Source organism: Nothobranchius furzeri, chromosome 13 (genome assembly GCF_043380555.1).
Source record: "Nothobranchius furzeri strain GRZ-AD chromosome 13, NfurGRZ-RIMD1, whole genome shotgun sequence".
Lineage (NCBI taxonomy): Eukaryota > Metazoa > Chordata > Actinopteri > Cyprinodontiformes > Nothobranchiidae > Nothobranchius > Nothobranchius furzeri.
In genome coordinates this window covers 29,148,084-29,168,361 of record NC_091753.1, presented here as the reverse complement: position 1 = coordinate 29,168,361, position 20,278 = coordinate 29,148,084, and the positions used below count along the sequence as shown (strand labels likewise).

At 45.7% G+C, this 20,278-nt stretch overlaps 2 protein-coding genes across 4 annotated transcripts in view; one reads left to right on the top strand and one right to left on the bottom strand.

Annotated features, from left to right (window-relative positions):
- Positions 1–1,367: 1,367 nt before the first annotated feature.
- npat (nuclear protein, ataxia-telangiectasia locus) lies at positions 1,368–12,302 on the bottom strand. Of its 2 annotated transcripts, XM_015951838.3 has the most exons (17): positions 12,119–12,302; positions 11,867–11,985; positions 11,725–11,785; positions 11,574–11,646; positions 11,441–11,481; positions 10,910–11,143; positions 6,962–7,037; positions 6,539–6,659; positions 6,310–6,401; positions 5,850–5,931; positions 5,673–5,769; positions 5,483–5,593; positions 4,020–5,279; positions 3,385–3,473; positions 3,226–3,304; positions 1,889–3,156; positions 1,368–1,631 (listed from the first exon to the last, which is right to left on the bottom strand). In XM_015951838.3, the coding sequence occupies exons 1-17, from the start codon at positions 12,153–12,155 to the stop codon at positions 1,551–1,553; spliced, it is 3,921 nt and encodes a 1,306-aa protein (XP_015807324.3). In that variant the 5' UTR covers positions 12,156–12,302; the 3' UTR covers positions 1,368–1,550. The 2 variants fall into 2 exon arrangements, with proteins under 2 accessions (XP_015807324.3, XP_070399291.1); XM_070543190.1 differs by lacking the exons at positions 11,725–11,785; positions 11,867–11,985; positions 12,119–12,302 and having other exon boundaries at positions 11,441–11,500; positions 11,574–11,640.
- A 283-nt stretch (positions 12,303–12,585) lies between these two features.
- The window catches only part of atm (ATM serine/threonine kinase), a 28,296-nt gene continuing 20,603 nt past the window's right edge, over positions 12,586–20,278 (top strand). For both annotated transcript variants that reach the window (XM_015951840.3, XM_015951839.3), the window contains exons 1-25: positions 12,586–12,720; positions 13,205–13,302; positions 13,380–13,498; positions 13,600–13,745; positions 13,838–14,002; positions 14,234–14,399; positions 14,680–14,918; positions 14,996–15,165; positions 15,289–15,467; positions 15,563–15,934; positions 16,016–16,207; positions 16,283–16,384; positions 16,459–16,696; positions 16,769–16,900; positions 16,995–17,120; positions 17,193–17,282; positions 17,361–17,550; positions 17,849–18,042; positions 18,114–18,193; positions 18,289–18,444; positions 18,855–18,930; positions 19,068–19,192; positions 19,271–19,382; positions 19,472–19,642; positions 19,781–19,956. In XM_015951840.3, coding sequence (XP_015807326.3) covers positions 13,231–13,302; positions 13,380–13,498; positions 13,600–13,745; positions 13,838–14,002; positions 14,234–14,399; positions 14,680–14,918; positions 14,996–15,165; positions 15,289–15,467; positions 15,563–15,934; positions 16,016–16,207; positions 16,283–16,384; positions 16,459–16,696; positions 16,769–16,900; positions 16,995–17,120; positions 17,193–17,282; positions 17,361–17,550; positions 17,849–18,042; positions 18,114–18,193; positions 18,289–18,444; positions 18,855–18,930; positions 19,068–19,192; positions 19,271–19,382; positions 19,472–19,642; positions 19,781–19,956 — 3,788 coding nt within the window. In that variant the 5' untranslated portion in view covers positions 12,586–12,720; positions 13,205–13,230. The remainder of the gene's footprint in view (positions 12,721–13,204; positions 13,303–13,379; positions 13,499–13,599; positions 13,746–13,837; positions 14,003–14,233; positions 14,400–14,679; positions 14,919–14,995; positions 15,166–15,288; positions 15,468–15,562; positions 15,935–16,015; positions 16,208–16,282; positions 16,385–16,458; positions 16,697–16,768; positions 16,901–16,994; positions 17,121–17,192; positions 17,283–17,360; positions 17,551–17,848; positions 18,043–18,113; positions 18,194–18,288; positions 18,445–18,854; positions 18,931–19,067; positions 19,193–19,270; positions 19,383–19,471; positions 19,643–19,780; positions 19,957–20,278) is intronic.

Genomic DNA, 20,278 nt, shown 5'->3' with positions numbered 1-20,278 from the left:
TCAGTCAAAAAATAAATAAAAGCTTTTAAACCAAGAATCTGGATTTTCCACTTTTTGGCCCCCAAAAGTTTGATTTATTAAGCCGTTAAACCAACTTGGCTCTGTGCAACAATGTAATCGGCAGAGGTGTGGACTCGAGTCATTGTTTTAATGACTTCTGACTTGACTTGATAAAATCTATAAAGACTTACGACGTGAAAGCAAATGACTTGCAACTTGAATCGACTTGCATCTGTTGACTTGTGCATATTTAATATTTCACCACAAAAGTGGCACGACATCGACAAAAGTCATAAATCATTCTTCGTTCTAGGTTTGATCTTGTACTGCTAAATGCAGCACTTTGTTTAAAATCTATTTCAGTTGCACTTTCTGCTTGTTGAAACAAATAAATTAAGCTTTAATTCTGGAATTTATTTATTATCATTAAACAGAAGTTGGGACAGATGACTTATGACTTGAAAATTCAAAGTTAAGAACTTGAACTTCCAATTCATTGACTTTGGACTTGACTTGGACTCCACTTACAAAGCAGTGACTTGGTCACACCTCTGGTAATCAATCCCTCAACTTAAAAACAGGTCATGACAGTGCAATCTAATATTTGTAATAATCAATAATAAGCCATGAACACAACTGATTTGTTTAATTTAGTGATGAATCACTCATGTAGAAACCAATGAAGGCTGGGAGAAATTTCAGCATTTAGATTAAGATTAGATAGGTTTTGCTTTCAGTTTGACCACAAAGAATAACAGACACTAGGGGGTGCTGAAAGCAAGCAAAACTGCCAAGCTTGCCTTTAAAATATAGTTAGCTCTGAAATTGAATTTTCTTTTTACTCGGATTATCATTTGTAACATTTAGGCAAAAGCTGAAGAAATCCATAAGGAGACAAACACTTTTTTTTTTACCAACAACTTTGTAGACAGGAATCAGATGGTAAACCAAGCTGCCATGTATAATAAATGTCTGCACCAGAAATAAACACATTTTAATTACAACAGTTATTTCTGAGTATTTAAACAGCAATGTCACATCTGAGAGCTGAAGAGGAATATTCTGTACAGACATATGCTACAAACATTATAAGAGTTTTTTTATCCAAGACAACCACACCAAAGTATAAGGAAAAGCCTCAAGTCAACATTATCCAAACAGACCAAAATCAGATTTTAAAACCATCAGTGTTGACTGTAAGAATCCAATAAAAGTCAAATATTGACCAAAAGACTGGTTTGAGTCACTCATTCACATCAAACATCCACCTGGGGAAGGTGCCCATCAAAACGGTGAAGGGCAGATAAAAATACAAAAAAACAACAACTATAAAAACATGAAAGGAGCCTTAGTTCCCCTGCTGCTGCATAAACCAGGATTTTATTCTGGATGACCCACAGCAGAAAAACAACCCCTAAAGAACACACAGCAGCTTAAAGTTTAAGGCATAGTAACTGAAGGAACCGTGAAGTACTGGTTCAGCAGATGGCTTATTCTATTCCTGGACAGCGACCCAGATAGATTGTGGCAGTCTTCGCCTGTGTTCAGGTTTATTCGTCGTAGTGAAGTGAGGACAGAAACTTCTCCACATCCAGGTCATGAGGAAAGCAATCAATAAGTTTCTTTCTTTCCTGTAAAAACAAAAAACAAAACACAATTAAACAAAAGAAGCAGCAAGCTTTTATTTTGAAATAAAATAAAACTCTAAAGTGTTTAGAGAAGATCAGATCTTTAAATAAAATCTATCAAAACAACGTAAAGAAGGAAAAGCTATTTAGCAATAGCTGATGAAAAATACAAAACAGCAGAGCAAAGCCTGTTTTGTTAAACTGCTGTTCTTGTTCAGGGCCAACAGAGGGCGCTGAGCTCTGCTGCTGAGTCTACTCACTTGGTCTTTCTTCCTGCTGGGAGATCTTTTGCTCTCTCTCTTTGCAGGAGGGCTGTCCGCTGGAGAGGTCCGTTTACGTTTCTTATTCTCAGAGTTCTTGGAGCTCGTGGGCTCCTTTTCTCCCGCTCCTTCCTGACGCATGCTGTCCTTCAGCGGGGTGCCTGTCCTGGCGATGGCAGCGCGGGACAGAATCATGAGGGTGTGTGCAGCCATGTTAATGCTATTCTCGCTCCCTGCTTCACTTGCAGGGCTGCAGGTGGGTACATCTGAGGCGTTTGGAGGTATTAGGTGCCTGGGGGTGCTTTCACCCTCTTTGCCTTTTCTGTGTCGGGATGGAGTCCTGGGACAATCAGCTGGAGTTTCAATGGTTCGGTCCGTCCCAGGGAGACGGAGCTCTGGACTGCCAGCACCAGGTTTTTTGACTGGAGTGGATGGGGAGCCGAGTCCTTGCAGCATTTCAACCGCCTGTTTGGCCAGAGAGCTGGCCTTTGATGGGGGCTTTGGGGTGTTAGGTTGGGTGCGAGGGGACGGCTGTGTGACAGCTGGAGGACTGAAGTCTCTTGATGCAGAGGAGGAAGGCGCCGACGGCTGCTGCGGCTCCGGCACGCTTCCCTTCATCTCATTCTCCTTGTTGGAGCGAACGTTAGGCACCTCCTGGGAGGGAGTCCTCTTTTCTGGTCGCCCCTCACGTAGCCTCGCAGGAGCCTTGTCCGCCGCTTCTTTCCTGCTGCCCTCTTCTCTGTCCTTTCTGCTTCCTGGTTTTAGTGCAGACTCATTGGACCTGGACCCACGAGCATCTTTAGCTTTAACTCCACCGTTACATCCATCAGCTGTTGATGCTTCCTCTGGTTCGGACCGCTTCTCAGCTTCCGGATCTTTGTCGTGAACGCTGTACACCTGCTTGCGAGCGTTCTTTTTAACAGAATCCTTCTGCTGCATCTGTGGAGGGACAGACTGTTTCAGCGAAGTCGCTCCGGCCCGAGGAGCAGATGTACATTGGACCGGCGCTATCCTCCGTTTGGGTTTGTTGCCACCCAGAATGTTGGGTTTTGTCCTCCCGTCCTTCTCAGGCTGCTGCTCAGGTTGCGATGCAGATGTTTTTGAGGCAGCTGGGGAGGTTTCAGTTTCAGTTGCTTTAGCAGACTGTGGCTGAATTTCAGGCGACGAGGAATCAAAACACAAAATCCTCTTGTGGCTGGAACTTTTCGTTGCATCCTGCTGGCGCGACTTTTCACCCTGAACCACGGCTGCCACCCTTTTATCAGCTCCTGGAACCACAGGTCATCAGAGTCAGACGTTGAGTTGAAAGGGCTGCTGCGGTTTCATCAGTAACTCACCTGAAGCTGGTTTGGTTGCCACTGTGGTGGGACTGGATTCTTTCTGCTGTACTGGTGCAGGGTTTGATGGGTCAACAAGCTGCAAATCCAACAATGAGCCGAAGCATCAACAAAATGATCGACGTCCGTTTCTAACCGTAAACAATAACGTAGGCTTACCTGGAGCTGTGTTCCTGCTGCGCTCTGCCCCAACACAGAAACAGGAAGCACCACAGGCTTCATGGGTGATGGGAGGATAAATGCTGAGCCTGCACAAAACAAAAAGACATTTTATTCTAATAACTCTAATCACATAAAAGTTGTGAAAAATACCCTAACAATTCTATCCATAAAGGACAACACATATGTGATCCCTCTCCCGCAGCATGGACTTAACTTCCTTTATTAATCTATGAACACCCTTTCCCCCTTTTTGGTACAAAAATATCCCGTATAAATGATCAAATACGCTTTATTACTATAAAAAACACTTATCTCTAATTATCTGCAGTTTGCTTTCCTATAAGACTATTTTTGCAACATAAATATCTTAATTAAATCCTAGATTATTTTATTTCAAATTAAAATCACAGATAAATTTAATGCAACACATAAATAATAAAATAATTTCTTTGTTGCAAATGACATTTTTATCCTGTCAGGATAAACTTTCTCTGAAACCACAAGTTTTAATTGTAACTTGTTGCACATAAAAACAACACCTGCGCACCGTTTCCTAACATCAATCACTGTTACGTCAGACAAACTAGAGGTAGTTCGAGTCTATTCAGGAACAGCTGAAGTCTTGCTCTCACCTGTGGAGAAGCTTTGAGGGTATATGGGCGTCGTCCCCCTGTGCTGATTGGCAGGTAAAGGTGAGCCATGTGAGACACCAGCAGGAAGTAGCACCTGTCTGGGCTGAACATCTGTAGTTGGAGTCAAAAGGTAAAAGCTGGCAGCAGCGGCTTGCAATCCGGGGCTGGCGGCGTCCACGGGAAGCTGAACTATAAATCTCTGCTGGTTCTGAGGTGTCCCGACGAACGGAGCGGTGTTGACTGCTGCAGCTTTACAGCTGAGAGGAGTGCCACATGCCTCTGAGCTTTGCAGGCCACTCACAGCCTGCGCCACCTCATCATAGTTGGCTTTTGGAGTGGCGGGGCACTCGGGGGACTTGGCTGGGGAGGAAAGGTAGATGGTGGGTATCTTGTCCCCAGAAATGCTGGAGATAGCCCGACTCAAGGCTGCGTCGCTGGAAGCATCCTCATCCTGGCTGTCACTCACGATGATCTTTAAGGACACCATGTTGCTGGAGTCTGTCGCCATGCATAAGGTGGAGGGGTGGGTGGCTGAGGGAGTGGGCGTCGCTGCAACCGGAGCACAGGAGAATGCAGGTGAGAGAGGAGTTGCTGAGGTGGATGAGGCTGGTGCAAGGATGGGAGCCGATGATGATGGCGAGGTAACTGTGACTGAAACAGCTGTAGCAGGGACAGATGATGCAGCCAGTGTGTTTTCAGTGGCTGAACCTGATGGACGAGGCGTGCAACCAGCCACTGAACTAAAAAAATCAGGCTGATCCATCACAGGAAAAGAAATTATTTTAGACAGTTGCTCATTTGATGTTTTGTTTACATTTGAGGCATCTGTAAATGTGGTGGGACCGTCGGCTGAAGGCACGGGGACCGATTTACCCAGACAAGAGGCGGTGGAGGTGCTGGTGTGCTCCTGAGAAACCAGACTGTCTAAAGGAGGGGGAGGAGGTGTGTGCAGCGGTTCATCAATATCCATTTGTGTTACACCCCCACTATCAATCAGAAGATTAGGTTTTTCTTTCCTCCCGGAGTTCAGTGCAGCAGATGTGGCCCCTTGGGGGTCCCCGTGAGTCACCAATAGTCTGGCAGAGCTGTTCTCAATCCTGGAAGCCCGGCCGCCGGAGTCCAGGACAGTTTTTTTCACTACAGTGGACACGGTGGACTTCCTGGTCTTACGCTCTGGAGCAGCCCTGATCTCCGGAGCAGCCCTGACCTTTAAAGCAGCTGGCTGGATGCCAGACACACTGGCGTCAACATGTGTTGGACCTGAAAAACAAATAACAGTGATACAAATTTGAGATTCTGTCTACAAAATCATAATCGGATCACTTCTTAAAGCCTTAAGCAGACAGAAAAGAATGCTTTCTAATAGGCTGCTGCAGCTCCATGGCAACAAATCCCTTTAACTTTATTTGTATGGCTCATTTTAAAACACAAATATAAATCAAAACACTTAAAGACAAAAATACCCTCAACATGACTCTGAAGGGGCTGGACAGCAGATGAAGCTTGAGCTGCCTCATCCAGACTACTGCCCGTGTGTCCATCAACTGCTTCCTCATCAGGTGATTTAGTTTTATCTGCAAATGTAAAATCATTTCATCAACTTTAACAGAGCCTTCCCAGGACTCGGAATAAATAGATGTAGATTATAGTTACTGTAATCAAAGAGGTCAAAGAGGGCCTGAAACGCTGGATCGGACTCTGTTTGCTCCAAAATGTCATGAATGGCGTCATCACTCATATGGATTTCCCCCTGATAAAAAGATACACACTTAAATAAGTTTAGCATCACACAAATAGGATCAAAAATACTATTCTAGGCCATTTTGGCACCTGAAGTCCCAGAATTTCATCTATAGACTGCTCGGCCTCCACCGTGCTCACAGAGGCTTTGGATGTTGGAGGAGTGGGTTCGCTGGTAGCAGAGGTCAAACACAGAGAGAATTAATCAGATAAAATCTACTTCCATCCACACATAACTGTTACAAAATTAAATTAAAATCACGTAAATAAGTCAGGAGTTATTTCAGAGGGAATTCTGACGTTCCCGTCTTGCATAAGGCGTAGCAACGGACTGACGCTGCCCTCAAACACAGCAGTTACCCTCCAATCACCGCAGTTCCTCTGAGGTCCATGAATGGATCATCTTAAAGTAACATGTTAAGACCAGCAGTACAACCAACCAATCACACGGCAGAGTGAGATAACAGGAGGAACTAGACACCTTTAAGAAACAATAAAACAGCACACACACACACACACACACGCACACGCACACACACACCAAACTCACTTGGCCAGAATTTTGTTGATGTTTTCAGCGAGTTTCTCCTGTAACAGCCGGTCTCCCAGAATCTTGTCACAGGCGTTCTGAATCACCAGTTGCTTTGGAGATTGAGACAGTTCGTGAGGACAGGAAACAGAAAGGGACTAAATGAAACATCTGGATTACAGTTCAGTATCTCCATACACCTCGCAGGCAAAGACTAATGTTAATTTACTTTCATACATTTGAGACTTACAGGAAAGTTCTCATCAACAGCCTCCTCGGGTTCGGCTTCTGCACCGAGGCTACTGGCGGCCGGGGCAGATCTGCTCGGAGCACTGGGTCCACTTGGGCCACTTCTTTTCCTGGGGGTGTCCCTGAAGGCATCAGAGAGGCAACAGAAAATGTAACTACTGGAGCAGAGTCAGACAGGAAAAGCAGGATGAGCCTAGAACCCAAAGCAGGATTAAACCGTAAATTTAGCATCTGTGACGTAAAACAGAATCCGTAGTTTCATGAATATGTAAAATGATAAACAGCGGGTAATTTCTAATATTGCATAATGGCTCTAAAGTTCAGCAATTTGGCCAGCTTTTAAAAACAAACTTGCTAATATGTCCTCCACCTGTGCTTTTCTGTAATCCTCCATCCTAATATCTGTTTTAACTTAAACCCTCACCATTTCCGTCGAGCAGGAGAAAGTGGGCCTGAATTTAGTCGCTGCTCTGAGACGACGACCTGCACCGGCGAATCCCCTATAACAGAAAAGTTTTATTATTCATTTAAAAAAAGGCTTTATATGAGCTTTTTTGCAAGCAAAATTACATTTTGCTGAACTGATATTGATATGGCCCTAAAGTAGCAAGGAACAAAGTCGGCATTGTGGCTGTATTTTTCGTTAAAATCTGAAAAAGACAGTTTGGCTCAGTGCAACATTTGTCATCCACAAGTTTTCTGTGGTAGAACAGAACCAGGGAAGATCAATACGTCCAACATGGTCGTGCATTTGAAGCAGGATCACAAAACAGTGCATGAGGATTTTCAATGTGGGAAATTGAAACTTTAGACACTCAACTTGTAGCAGTTGGTCAGTGAATAAAATTTTTTTTCTTATGTCCCCAACCTCAGCTGTTCACATTTACGCAACCAAAGGTGAATAAAAAAAATGTGGTCAGTTTTTTATACTTACCGTTGCTGGCTTTTGTTTTCTGCTATAGTAATATTAAATGCAATTCAATTCAAAAATACTTTATTAATCCCAGAGGGAAATTGATTGCTGTAGTAGCTAAAAATAATTAAAAAAATAATAATCAAGTCATCAAAGAGTAATTGTATATTACAATGGCTGTTGGCAGGAAGGATCTCCAGTAGCGGTCAGTGTTGCAGCGAAACTGAAGAAGCCTCTGACTGAAGACACTCTTCCGTTGTCGGACAGTCTTGTGAAGAGAATGCTCAGGGTTGTCCATCATTTTCTTGATTCTCTGGAGAATCCTTCTTTGCATTATCTCCTCCAGTGGTTCCACAGTCGTCCCCAGAACAGAACCAGCCTTTTTTATTAGGCTGTTGAGCCTTTTCAGGTCCCTGCTTCTGATGCTACTACCCCAACAGACGATGGCTGAAGAGATTACACTCTCAACAACAGACTTGTAGAAGATCTGCAGCATCTTGCTACAGACAATGAAGGACCTAAGCGTCCTCAAGAAGTGCAGTCTGCTGTGTCCCTTCTTGTAAACGGCTTCGCTGTTCTTTCTCCAGTCCAGTCTGTTGTCCAGGTGAACTCCAAGGTATTTGTATTCCTCAACCACCTCCACTTCTTCTCCCATGATGGAAACAGTGTTTGACTCCATCCTGTTTCTTCTGAAGCCTAAAATCATCTCCTTTGTTTTGTTCACATTCAAGGTCAGATGATTGTTTCCACACCATGCCACAAAGCGCTCCACCAGCTCTCTGTACTCAGCTTCCTGTCCATCTCTGATACACCAGACAACTGCAGAGTCATCTGAGTATTTCTGTAGATGACAGGTCTTTGATTTGTACTGGAAGTCTGAGGTGTACTGGGTGAAAAGGAATGGTGAGAGTAAAGTCCCCTGTGGTGTTCCAATGTTACTGGTCACCTGGTTTGATGTGCAGTTCTTCAGCCTCACAAACTGTGGTCTGTTTGTCAGGTAGTCTTTAATCCAGGCGATAGTTGAGGCCCCCACCTGTGTCTTCTGGAGTTTCTGGCAAAGTAAATCAGGCTGGATTGTGTTAAATGCACTGGAGAAATCAAAGAACATGACCCTCACAGTGCTGCCTGCTTTGTCCAGATGACAGTGGATTGGTTGAAGCAGCTGGATGATGGCATCTTCAACTCCAACTCCATGGCGATAAGTAAACTGCAGCGGGTCCTGATATGTTCTAGTTTGCTTATTCAGGTGGACCAACAGGAGTCTCTCCAGGACCTTTATGATGTGGGATGTTAGGGCAACTGGTCTGTAGTCATCATTGACTGATGGATGAGTTTTCTTTGGAACTGGAACAAGGCAGGATGTCTTCCACAGGACTGGAACCTTCTCCTGGGCCAGGCTGAGGTTGAAGAGGTGCTGCAGAATCCCACAGAGCTGCTAGTGCACAGGCCTTCAGTACTCTGGGGCTAACACCATCTGGACCTGCAGCCTTGTTCCTGTTCAGTCTCTCCAGCTGGCTCTTCACCTGACTTCTAGAGACAGATATGTGGGAGGGGGAGGTAAATGGGGCAGCAGCATCTCCTGACTTGGTTGAAGACAGATTTATAGAACCAGAAGAGTCCATGACTGTGTAAGAGGACAAAAGAGCTGGCGTGTGACAGGAAAATGTTGGATCAGAGAAGGATGGGATGTCTGATTGGCTGGGGACAGGCGAGGAGGATGCTGGGTCTGTTCCTGAACTGAACCTACTGAAGAACTGGTTCTCTCCAGGCTGCCATCTGTGCAATCCTTCCTGTGCTTGAAGCCTGTTATCTTCTTAATCCCTGACCAGACATCTCTGATATTGTTTGTCTGTAGTTTGTTTTCCAGCTTCTTTCCAACAGCTTCTTCCTATATGCCTCCTTGCTGTCTCTGATCTTGATCTTCAGTTGCTTTTGTATACTCCTCAATAATTCTCCGTCTCCCTCCTTGAAGGCTCTTTTGTTCTCATTTAGCAGGTTCTTCAGTTCACTGGTGATCCAGGGTTTGTTATTAGCGAAGCATCTCACTGTTCTGGTGGGTATGATGTTGTCCACATAGAAGTTTATATAGTCAGTGACACATCCAGTCATGGCATTGATGTCCTCTTCATTTCCTTGGCAGAGAGTCATCCAATCTGTGGTCTCAAAACAACCCTGTAGGGCTTATTCAGCATCCTGTGACCATTTTCTCAAAGTTCTTCTTGTCACAGGTTGCCTCTGAACAAGTGGTTTGTATTCTGAGCAGAGAAAAACAAGATTGTGATCTGATTGTCCCAGAGGAGGTCTTGTTTTGGACATGTATGCATTCTTTACATTTGCATAACACAAATCCAATGTCTTGTTTTCTCTGGTGGAGCAGCTGACAAACTGTTGAAATGTTGCAAGTGAAGCAGAGAGCGAGGCATGATTAAAATCACCAGATATAGCCACAAATGCATTGGGGTGCTGGGTTTGTACCTTAGCGACAGCAGAACTGATGGCATCACATGCATTTTCAGCAATGGCTGAAGGTGGAATATAAACGGTTGCCAAGACAACACTGGTGAACTCTCTTGGCAAATAATATGGGTGACAACTTACTGCCAAGAGTTCAACATCTGGGCTGCAGAGACGACATTTCACTGAAACATGACCTGGATGGCACGATCTGTTGTTGACAAGCACTGCCATTCCACCTCCGTTTCTTTTCCCGCTCCTCTGCAGATCTCTGTCTGCTCGTACAGTCAGGAATCCTGGTGGAGAGATGCTGGAATCGGGGATATGGTCCTGCAGCCACGTTTCAGTGACACACATAACACTGCACTGCCGAAACTCTGGCTGAGTCCTTGAAAGGGCTTGGAGTTCATCCATCTTATTGGCCAGTGATCTCACATTGCCCATTATGATTGATGGAAGAGATGGTTTGAATTTCCTCTTTCTCTGTTTTGCTCCCGCTCTGCACCCACGCTTCTTGCGTTTTAGCTCATTTGGGATTTGTGGCTTCAGATGAGGTATTATTTCAGCCTTTCCAATGTAAATCAGCTGCTCCCGATTGCAAACCAGCTTGTTGCCATGGTTATGCATCATAACAAATGCTCAAAAAATGAAAAAAGAGCAGTAAAAATCCTCCAAGCTTCACAGCACCAGAAACAGAAAAGTAAAATGTCCAGAAAAATACAGTTTTTCTTGAGAAACTAGAAGAAAAAATGTCCAAGAAAAGGCAAAACTTACATAGTCAACAGAGCTACTCCAACATGCAGCCACCCAGAGCAGCTCAGTTCCGGAATGATATCATGATATCACATGATAAAGCCTTTTATACATACCACATATCGGTATCGGTTAATACTGAAGGCTGCAATATCGGTATCGCATCGGAAGTGAAAAAAGTTGTATCGGGACATCTCTACCAATAAGTCTTTCATATATTTTATAATAAATCTGATATTTTAAGATGCTTACTGGATGTGTTCAGTAATCGTCTGCCGTCGTAGATCAGCTGCTGTGCAGCAGCCGCTCTGTTATGGGGGCCAGAGAAGCTAACGGGGGTGGGGTGGCTGACCATGCAGTGGGAGGTCTGTGCAGGGCTGATGATGGAGCTCGTTTCAGAAACAGATGAGCAGACGACACTGCTAGTGGTCGCTACAGTCAGGACGCGCTGCCTCGCCATGTTGGCAACTCCAATCCGTGAACGTACTGCAGGAAAAAGAGGCTGGTAAATTCCCTCTTTAATGACTGAACATCAGACCTTTCTAAACTTGATTTTTAAAGTGTCACGCTTTCATCATGCTGTAAATCAGCCAAAACAGGCTCATGATAGATATGTAGACGGTGTATAAATGCATCATCCTGACAGATCTTACAGCTACTATTATAGACTTTTCACTCTACAATGAACCAAATACAAAATATTTAATAAAAGTAGTGTGTTAAATGACGTGCAAAAAAAAAAAGCATTCATATCAAATAGGGACATTCTTAAAGGGCACTTACGTCTCTGACTCTTTGATATTGATGGAGAATTCTGTAAAGACCTAAAATAAACAAACAAAACTAAAGAATATTAAATCCTAAACAGATTTCATTCAGTTTCATTGCAAAGACCCTTGAACTTCACAGCCGTTACTTGATCTGGTTGAGGGTGAAATCAAGTTTTTTCCACAATGAGGTCATCACGAGGGGAACTTCATGACCAGACTCTGTTATAGAGATCAAAATAAGAGTCATCAGAATCAGTACCAACAGCAGCACAACAATAAGGGTCTGCACACGTTTACCTTTAGCTCTGACAGCCACATACTCATTTAAAAGAGTTGTCAGGTTCTTCCCAAAGAGAGACTGCAGGTGTAAACGCAGAGCAGGTCAGTAAGTGCACCGAGTCAGCTGTTAGACGGACTAAAAGTTTAGGTTCCCACTCACAAACACACAGGCAGGAACTGTCCCATCTCCCGAGGAGTGTTCAGCATACTCTTTCAAATTTGGGCTCTCGTGAATGAAAGCTCGGCTTGTAGCAGAAAGACCCTCTTCTTGGAGGTATCCTGAGAACAAACATCAACAGATTATCGCTCAAACTGTAAAATAAAAGTCACATACAGGAAAAATGTCACCAAACGGACTAAATCAAAGCCGCTTCTCCTGTAGCTGTCCTACAGCTACAGCTTCGCTACTCACCCAAAACAAGCCGAGCAACGTCGGAAGGGAGCAACATAATGACCGTTAAGGGTAAATAAAACAAAGCGAAGTGTTAAACATTAACTACATTTTACAATAAAAGCCCTAAAAACTTTGTATAGCACAAAATTATCGTATTAATGCGAAGACGACGTCCTGTTACAGCTTTACGTAAAGGCGGGGAACTCAGTAACACATAACCCGGAAGATCTAACACAAACACCCAACCAGGTTTATGGGAAATGTAGTCCAACTGAAAACGTTCCACCTCAAAACATTTATAGAAAAGCCCCATATACGCACAAACTTGGCAAGTAAACACAAATGCAATAGTTATAACTGTAAAAGTTGCAAAGTTTAAATAACAAACTAAGTAAGCGCAGTTTTGACGATGAAAGAAAGTGAAAAAACTCACAAGGCGCGTGTCATGACCCGGAAGTCAAGTTTCGTTTTTAGGAACGACGCAAGGGCGGGAATATCCTGCGTGAGCTGCGTGATTGTGGATGGCACGGCGTCAGGATGGTGAAGTTGTTGTTGTTGAGATGAGCGGCCCAGTAAGATGTTAGCTAACAGCTTCCGGACCACAACCAGTGCAGCCCCAGGTAAGTAAACACTCAGATGGGTGTTTGTGAAGGAGTTTCAGGAAGTTGTGCGGCTGGGGTCGATCGTCTGCGTGACTTGAACTTCATTCAGTGTTTTTATGAGACAAGGAAGTACACGTGTGGCTGCTACTCAAGCGCTAGAAGTTTTTATTTTATTTTAATATCACCCTTTCCTTTCCCGCATCAGACTCTGACTAACGATTCAAATTAACAGACAGGAAGTTATAGAGATAGTTATTAACGAGTATGCATTAAGTATGAACTTGTAGACGTTTTATTACTTATTTGTGAGTCAAAGACATTAATGAGAGAGTGAGGGTTAGCTGTTTTTTCACCAGTCTGTTGACACAAGTAAACGCTGCTTTAGCTCTGATCACACTTTTGGGGCTGCAGCAGGAACACACTCGTGCATGCTGAGGGTGTGGTCTGATAGCTGTGCATTTGCACATCAAAGATCTAATGCTGCATCCTGCTGTCCCTGCAGTCCCCACCAGTAAGCTGTGAAGCACAATGAGTCTTGTTCTGAATGACCTGCTGGTCTGCTGCAGAGGGCTGGAGAATGACAAGGCCACCGAGAGGAAGGTAAACAAACACTGAAGTTACATTTATTCTGACGTGTTGGCCATGTAAAAAATCTCTGCCTCATCCTGGGCCCACAGAAAGAAGCTGAATGCTTCCGGCGGCTCATCCGAGCTCCAGAGACCATGCAGGAATTGGATCGCACCTCAGCGACTAAAGCTAAAGGCTCCCAGCAACTCACATGGGATGCTGTGTTCAGGTATCCTCCCTTTTCCATTTCACTTTCATTTTTGTACTAACTGTTTCACTCCTTCTTCTACCAGGGCAATTTGCTGAATTAAACAACTTCCTGTTTCTCAGGTTCTTGCAGCGTTACCTCCAGAAGGAGACTGAGGTCATGCAGTCAAGTAAATCTAAAGTCACACAGACTACGCTGGCCACACGGCAGAAGAAGATGAATGAAATGTGCAGCTTGATGAAGTATTTCATTTGCTCTGCAAACAAACGTAAGGAAGCAGCATTTTAGCAGCTCCATCAGAAGACCATGAAGGTCCAACAGTGGTGACTGTAACTTCAGAGTCGCTCTTCCTTCCTGCAGGTGGACCTCGTCTGAAATGCAGCGAGCTGCTGAAACACGTGATGGAGGTGCTGCAGAGCCCTTACTGCTGCTCAGCCTATGGAAAAAATTACAGCAGCCTCCTTCTGAAGAATGTCCTCTCTGTTCGCAAGTACTGGTGTGACATCACCCCGCAGCAGTGGCAGAGTCAGTGGGTTACTGGTTTAGAGACATATATGGTCAGATTATTATTCTGGGATTATCTGTTCAGACAAAGTTAAACAATGGAGAAAATCAAAATTAATTTTAAAAAGTTTGGTAAACAGGTATAGATCAGTTAAATATGAGAAGTAAAAAAAGGCGTTTTATTATTACATTACTAAATAAAACACTAATGCTCTGTTTTTAAACTAAACTTGTCTCTTTTTTTACCCAAAGGTCTTCTGGACTTGTTCTGCAGCCTGTTCAACTCTTCATCCAGATCCATCAACCGGGTCCTTCTGAGCAGAGTCATCCACACGGTGGTGAAGGGCTGCTGCTCCCAGACGGATGGAGGCAACCACACGTTGTTCAGCTTCTTCTCCAAAGCTCTGCTCAACGTCAGGTGAACCTTCTGTCATCTATTTATGATGAACCGTTCGTCTTTCATGAAGTAGATTGAGAGAATCTGAGAGAAGATCATCAGGGGGTCTTTTGTTCCCTCCTCGGGGGGAAACTCCCACTGGGTTTAAATCTGGGACTCTCCACCATTTGACCTTAGAACTGAAGAAGCCTCTCGGATGAGAGGTGAAACGTCTTCAAGCAACTCAAAGAAGTCCAGACGCTTTTCTTTCAAAGCTCATTAGACTGGATTGAGAGAAACCTCTTTTTTCTGTTAAACCCAGGCAGGAGAAACACCTGCCTGTTTTGGAGCACCTCGTCTCGGCTCTGAACATCTTCTCGAGGTCCGCCGCCATGAACGGCCGGATGCGAGTGTGTCACCTTGGAGAGGAGCTTCTGCCGCCTCTGCTCTACGTGTGGGCCGACACGAGGCCCAGTGCGCCCCTCAAAGAGGAGATCGTGGAGTTCTTCAACATGCAGCTGTGTGTGCACCACCCCCGCGGAGCAAAGACTCAGGACTCAGGTGAGCTGGTGTTTGGTTTGCTTTCTGTGGTCGGAACGCTTACGCAGGAGTTGAGCAGCGTCGTCCTGGCTATGTAGGTGCTCACGCTGAGGACTGGACCAGGTGGAGGCAGCTGCTGTACAACTTGTACGATACTCTGGTCAGAGAGATTGGTCACATAGGCAGCAGAGGGAGGTACGTGACGGGCAGCAGGCACATCGCTGTCAAAGACAACCTGATTGAGCTCACGGCTGACATCTGCCACCAGGTGAGAAAGCTCTGATGTCACTTCTCCGCCCACATCAGCCTCATCTGTGCATAAACATGAAATCTCCCCGTAGAGATCAGAAAACCAGTGTTTTTTATTTTATTTCTGGTGGTTTTCCTGTAGCTGTTCAGTGAGGACAGCGACTGCCAGATGTTGGAGGTCACCCAGGCCCCCCTCAGAGCCACGCACATGAGCAGTCCAACTCCTGGGTCAGCTAATAAGCGACGGCGTGTTGAAATGAGCTGGGCCGTCCTCAGAGACCACCTGCAGCCTCAGCACAGTGACTTTGATGTCATACCGTGGTATGAAAACACCATGGAAACGAAACTAAAACCACTTCTTGCACAGTAGCGGACAGGACTATTTGATGTGATTAATCTGCGTTCATTTCCTCCAGGCTGCAGATCACAGCGGTGCTCTCCTCCAAGTACCCGTCCACGCTTCCCAGTCGGGAGCTGGTCCCGTTGCTGTCGGGGCTGTATCAGCTGCTGGCGGAGCAGCGGAGAGGGGAGAGGGGTCTGTACGTGCTGCGCTGCCTGAAGGAGGTGGCTCACTGTCAGACTCGACACCCACAGACGGCGCAGGCCCACGGGGCCGAGCTGGCCAGGCTCTGGGTCCGGATCTGGGCTCTGGCGTTGCGCGGGGTCAGCTCGCCCCAGACCGAGGCCCTCAGCCTAGACCTGCTGGCCTCCATTGTTCACTGCGGGCTGATCGACATTGACAGAGAGTTCTGGAGACTCTTCTGTGCATCTGCGTGTAAACCGTCCCAGTGAGTCCTGATTAAAACCCTAATAGCCGACGTTTGGTTGCATCACTAATTTCTTTTGCTGCTTTGTGTTTTATTTTGGAGGAGTTCTGCTCTCTGCCTAGCACAGGCTGTCCTGAGGTGTCCAATCCCAAATCGTCTCTCATCAGGCTCAAGCTGGGACAGCGTGGGAGGCGCTGATGGGTGCGTGAAGGAGACGCTCATAGCCTGGTTGCTGATGAGCGACCAGAACGAGGAGACTGAGGAGAGCTGCAGACCTCACCCCATCATCTGCAGGTTCTTACTCCTGATTCAGGATCTTCTTACTGAATGAGGTGAACTGACTTTTACAGTCACTGTTCTCGTTCACAGAGACTTTCCTCACAACCTGATATCGAACATCTTGGTCTCACTGACCCTCAAAGACTCCAGGTTAGGTTTAAAGTTTCTGCTGGGTTCTGACGGAGCTCAGAGGTAAATAAAAACACCCGTCTTGCTTCACCTCGCGTTGTCGTCTTCCCACCCAAAATAACCGTCTACTCGTTTAGCTCCTCCTCTAAAGAACGGGTGTCCTCTGGTGCCAAAGAGGACCTGGAGGTGATTGAGAGACTCTATCACCAGTTTAGCTTCAGCGTGTCGCCATCAGAGACCAGAGAAGCTGAGGACGAGTTGGGGAAGACGACGTCGGCCAAGAACCGGTTCGCCATTGTTCCTGGCCTCTGGAACCAGCTGGAGCAGCTTCTGCTCGCTGTAGCGGATGGTCTGCTTAACTGCTACTCTCCTGATGTGAGTGAACACTGCTAATCGTCGTCCTCACAGGAAAAAAAAACGATTCTTAATTTGAACCTCCCCTTGTAGTCCGAGTCCAGCCCCCCACAGTGTCTGGTGCGCTGCTGCAGCCAGCTGACGGGTGTTCTGGCTGGTTACGTCTCCACCGGGGTCCTGAGCAAGGAGGAGGCCTGCTGCTCACAACTCTTCTCCAAAGCAAAGGTTCACCCACCAGAAGTCATCAGTCACAGGTGATCCGCCATATCCAGAGGAGGCTCGTGTGACCGCTGATATTCTGGGGTGTTCGTGTTTCCAGGCCTTGGCCCAGGACCTCAGCGGATTTGTCTCCAGCATCAAAGTGAAGATGAGCGAGGAGAGGATCATGTCCACAATGAGATCGGTTATGAAGCTTTGCAGACAGAATAGCAGCAGGAAACTCAAGGTAAAAAAACCCGTTAAGATGAGTCGTGGTTTAACAGTTCAGCTGACTGAATACGTGGATCTCTGCTAACAGGACGGCGTCGGTTCCATCTCCTCCGGTTTGTTTATTTTGACCCTGCCCGCCAGCCTCCTGGGTGAGCTGGCAGAAATCTGCAAACTGCTGGTGAGTCTCATCTACACTGGCTTCACGATGCTGCGTGACGAATACAAAAACAACCTTTTTTTATTTTGCACATTTAAGTTGAGCAGCGCTCCGAGGAAAGTCAGCTCTGTCGATGACGACGAGCACATGGACGATGACTGGGAAACGAGCAGAGCCGAGCCCTCTGGGAGCGACTTTGACCTGTTTGATGATGGTGAGGACTCCCACAGCAGCACCAACGGGACCCACAGACCCCAGGGAGACGGCACCGACACCTCATGTGGCCCAGGTGACGGGAACACAGAAACACACCTGGTTCATTTGTTTCTAAAGCTTGTGTGGCCGATCACCTGCTGATTCCAAAAGCTGTGGAGAATCTCCTTAAACTACGTTTAAAACGTAAAGACCTTTTCCTGTGGGTTTTAACAGCATTTCACGAGTTTATTCCTCTCACTAATTGTGTTCTTTATTCTCTGGGGTTTATCCCTGTTTTCATTCATGCATTTGTTAGATTTACTGGTGAAGTTGTGCCGTGCAGCACTCTGGATGTGTTCAACATGCTTTCTGTTGCTTCCTGAACACACCAGGTGCTAAGAGCCTGCTAGCGGAGGAGTTTCTGGCCCAGCAGGACCTGGCTTTGCTCGCAGCCCTGGAGTTCCTGTGTGAGTGTGGTTCTGCTCGGCCCGTCCATGGCCTGCTGTTTAAACCGCAGGAGGTGCGCCGCAGGCTGCTGCTGCTGCTGGAGCAGATAGACTTCAGCAAAGCCCTGCACCTCCACATGGTGAGTAGCAACCAGCCTGGGGTTGAAGGTCACAGGTTAGCTGCAGGCGCTAACGTATCACCGTCCCGTAGTATCTCGTCCTGCTGAAGGAGCTTCCTGCTGAGGATTCGTTGTCTCCAGAGGAATTTGACTCACTGCTCCGTCCTCTGGCGTAAGGAGACGTTCCTGCTGTCCACGCTAGTGTCCTAGAATCGAAAAAGGATGTTTTTGATAGATAATTTGATGTATTTGTGGCTTTGCTTGCAGGGACATGTGTTCGATGTATCGTCAAGACCAGGAGGTGTGTGCTGCCATCCTGCTCGGTTTGTTACCTTCCATAAAGAGTCTGGGGAGGACACGTCACACGCCCGAGGACATGAGACACGTTCAGGGATCTGTTCTTCAAGTCGTCTCTGGCTTCTGGTCTGAGGATGTGTTTTTTTTATTTTACACCTTTTCAAAAATATAGTTTTACATATGAATAAAAAAATTAATATATATAAAAATATATAAATATTATAGATATTTAATATATGTATATATAAATATGTGTATGTATGTGTATATATATATATATTTATGTATATATTTATATATATGTGTGTGTGTGTGTGTGTGTGTATGTGTATATATATATATATATATATATGTATAAAAATATATATATTTTCATTTTATTGATATAATAATTATTTTATTTTTATGTTTTTACAAACTATGTAATTACTTATTTACTATTCCAATATTTAATTACAAATATTTAAGTTACTCCCCTGCGAGTGAGTGAGTGAGTATTTCTGAGCTCTTCCACTCGATAACTTTTTTTGTTTCAGCCTCCTGAGCCAGTCGGGGAAATGCGTGGCCCTGGTGAGAGCTGCTTTAGTCCAGTGTCTGGTTGCTTTGCTGGAGGTAAACTCACTTTACTTTGCTTCTAATTATTCCAGCATCACAGAAAAAAAACTCAAAACAAAAATCCTAAAAGACTAGAGAGACTGATTGAGGCCTACATGGTAAGATGAGTTCCTTCACGGCTTTGTCGTGCTCAGGCTGACCCGTGCTGCAGCTGGGCCATCCTGACTCTCGGAGACGACCCCGTGTCTTCTGCTCTTCCATCCCACCTGGCAGACGCCCACCACCGAGTCCGTATGCTGGTGGCCGTGTCGCTGGAGAGGTGGGTTCAGCCAGTTCTTTTTTATTGTTCTAGTTTTCTTACATTAACACTCGTGTACCCGTCCTCCTCTATATTCAGACTGTTTCTGGATATGAGACGGAAGGATAAGAAGACGATGCTGCCACTAAAACTCCAACAAGCAGCGTTTGAGAACATTTATCTGAAGGCTCAGGAGGGCATGAAGTTCCCGGTAGGGTCCAGCGGATCATGTTGCAACTTCCTGGTCCTTTTATACTCCCTGATGCATTCTGTCCGCGTGTGTCTGGTGCGGTTTTACAGAGAAGCAGCTCATCGGAGGACCAGCGGGATGAAACGTTCAACCGCGAAGCCGCCCTGCTGAAGAGTTTATCTGTTGTTCTGTGCTGTAGCCCAGTGTGTGAAAAACAGAGTCTGTTTGCGCTCTTCCAGTCCTATAAGGAGAACAACATTGAGGAAGAGCTCATCAAAAAGGTAGAAAGTCACGTTTTCACATAGAAATTGTCAGAATAGTCAATTAAAATCTTCACTTTTCCTTTTTCCTGATAAAATATTCAGGTATCAATGCCATGGAAGAGGTTAATTGTGTTTGTGCTTCTCTGATTTTTGCAGATGTTGAGCAGTGTGTCCAAAGTTCTGGGCTACAAGAGCGTAAAGGCATTCATCAGCTCTCACCTGTTCTACCTGGTGGCTGAGTGGCTCGCACAGAGACAGTCAGACGACCGCTACACTCTGGGATCGTTCCCCTACAGTCTGCTGGACCATCACTCGGTCAAAGATTTCTACAGGTCATTTATTATTCTAGCATTTTTGTTCAGTTTTTGTCTGATGGGACAGCAGCAGCTCAGGAGGTAGAGCGGGTTGTCCAGTAATCGGAAGGTTGCAGGTTAGATCCCGGCTCCGACCAGAGAATGCTGCTGTTGTGTCATTGGGCAAGACACTTAACCTGCCTTGTCTGCTGGTGGTGGTCGGAGGGACCGGTGGTGCCAGTGTTTGGCAGCATCGCCTCTGTCAGTGCGCCCCAGGGCAGCTGTGGCTACATCGTAGCTCATTCCCACCAGTGTGTGTGTGTGTGTGTGTGTGTGTGTGTGTGTGTGTGTGTGTGTGTGT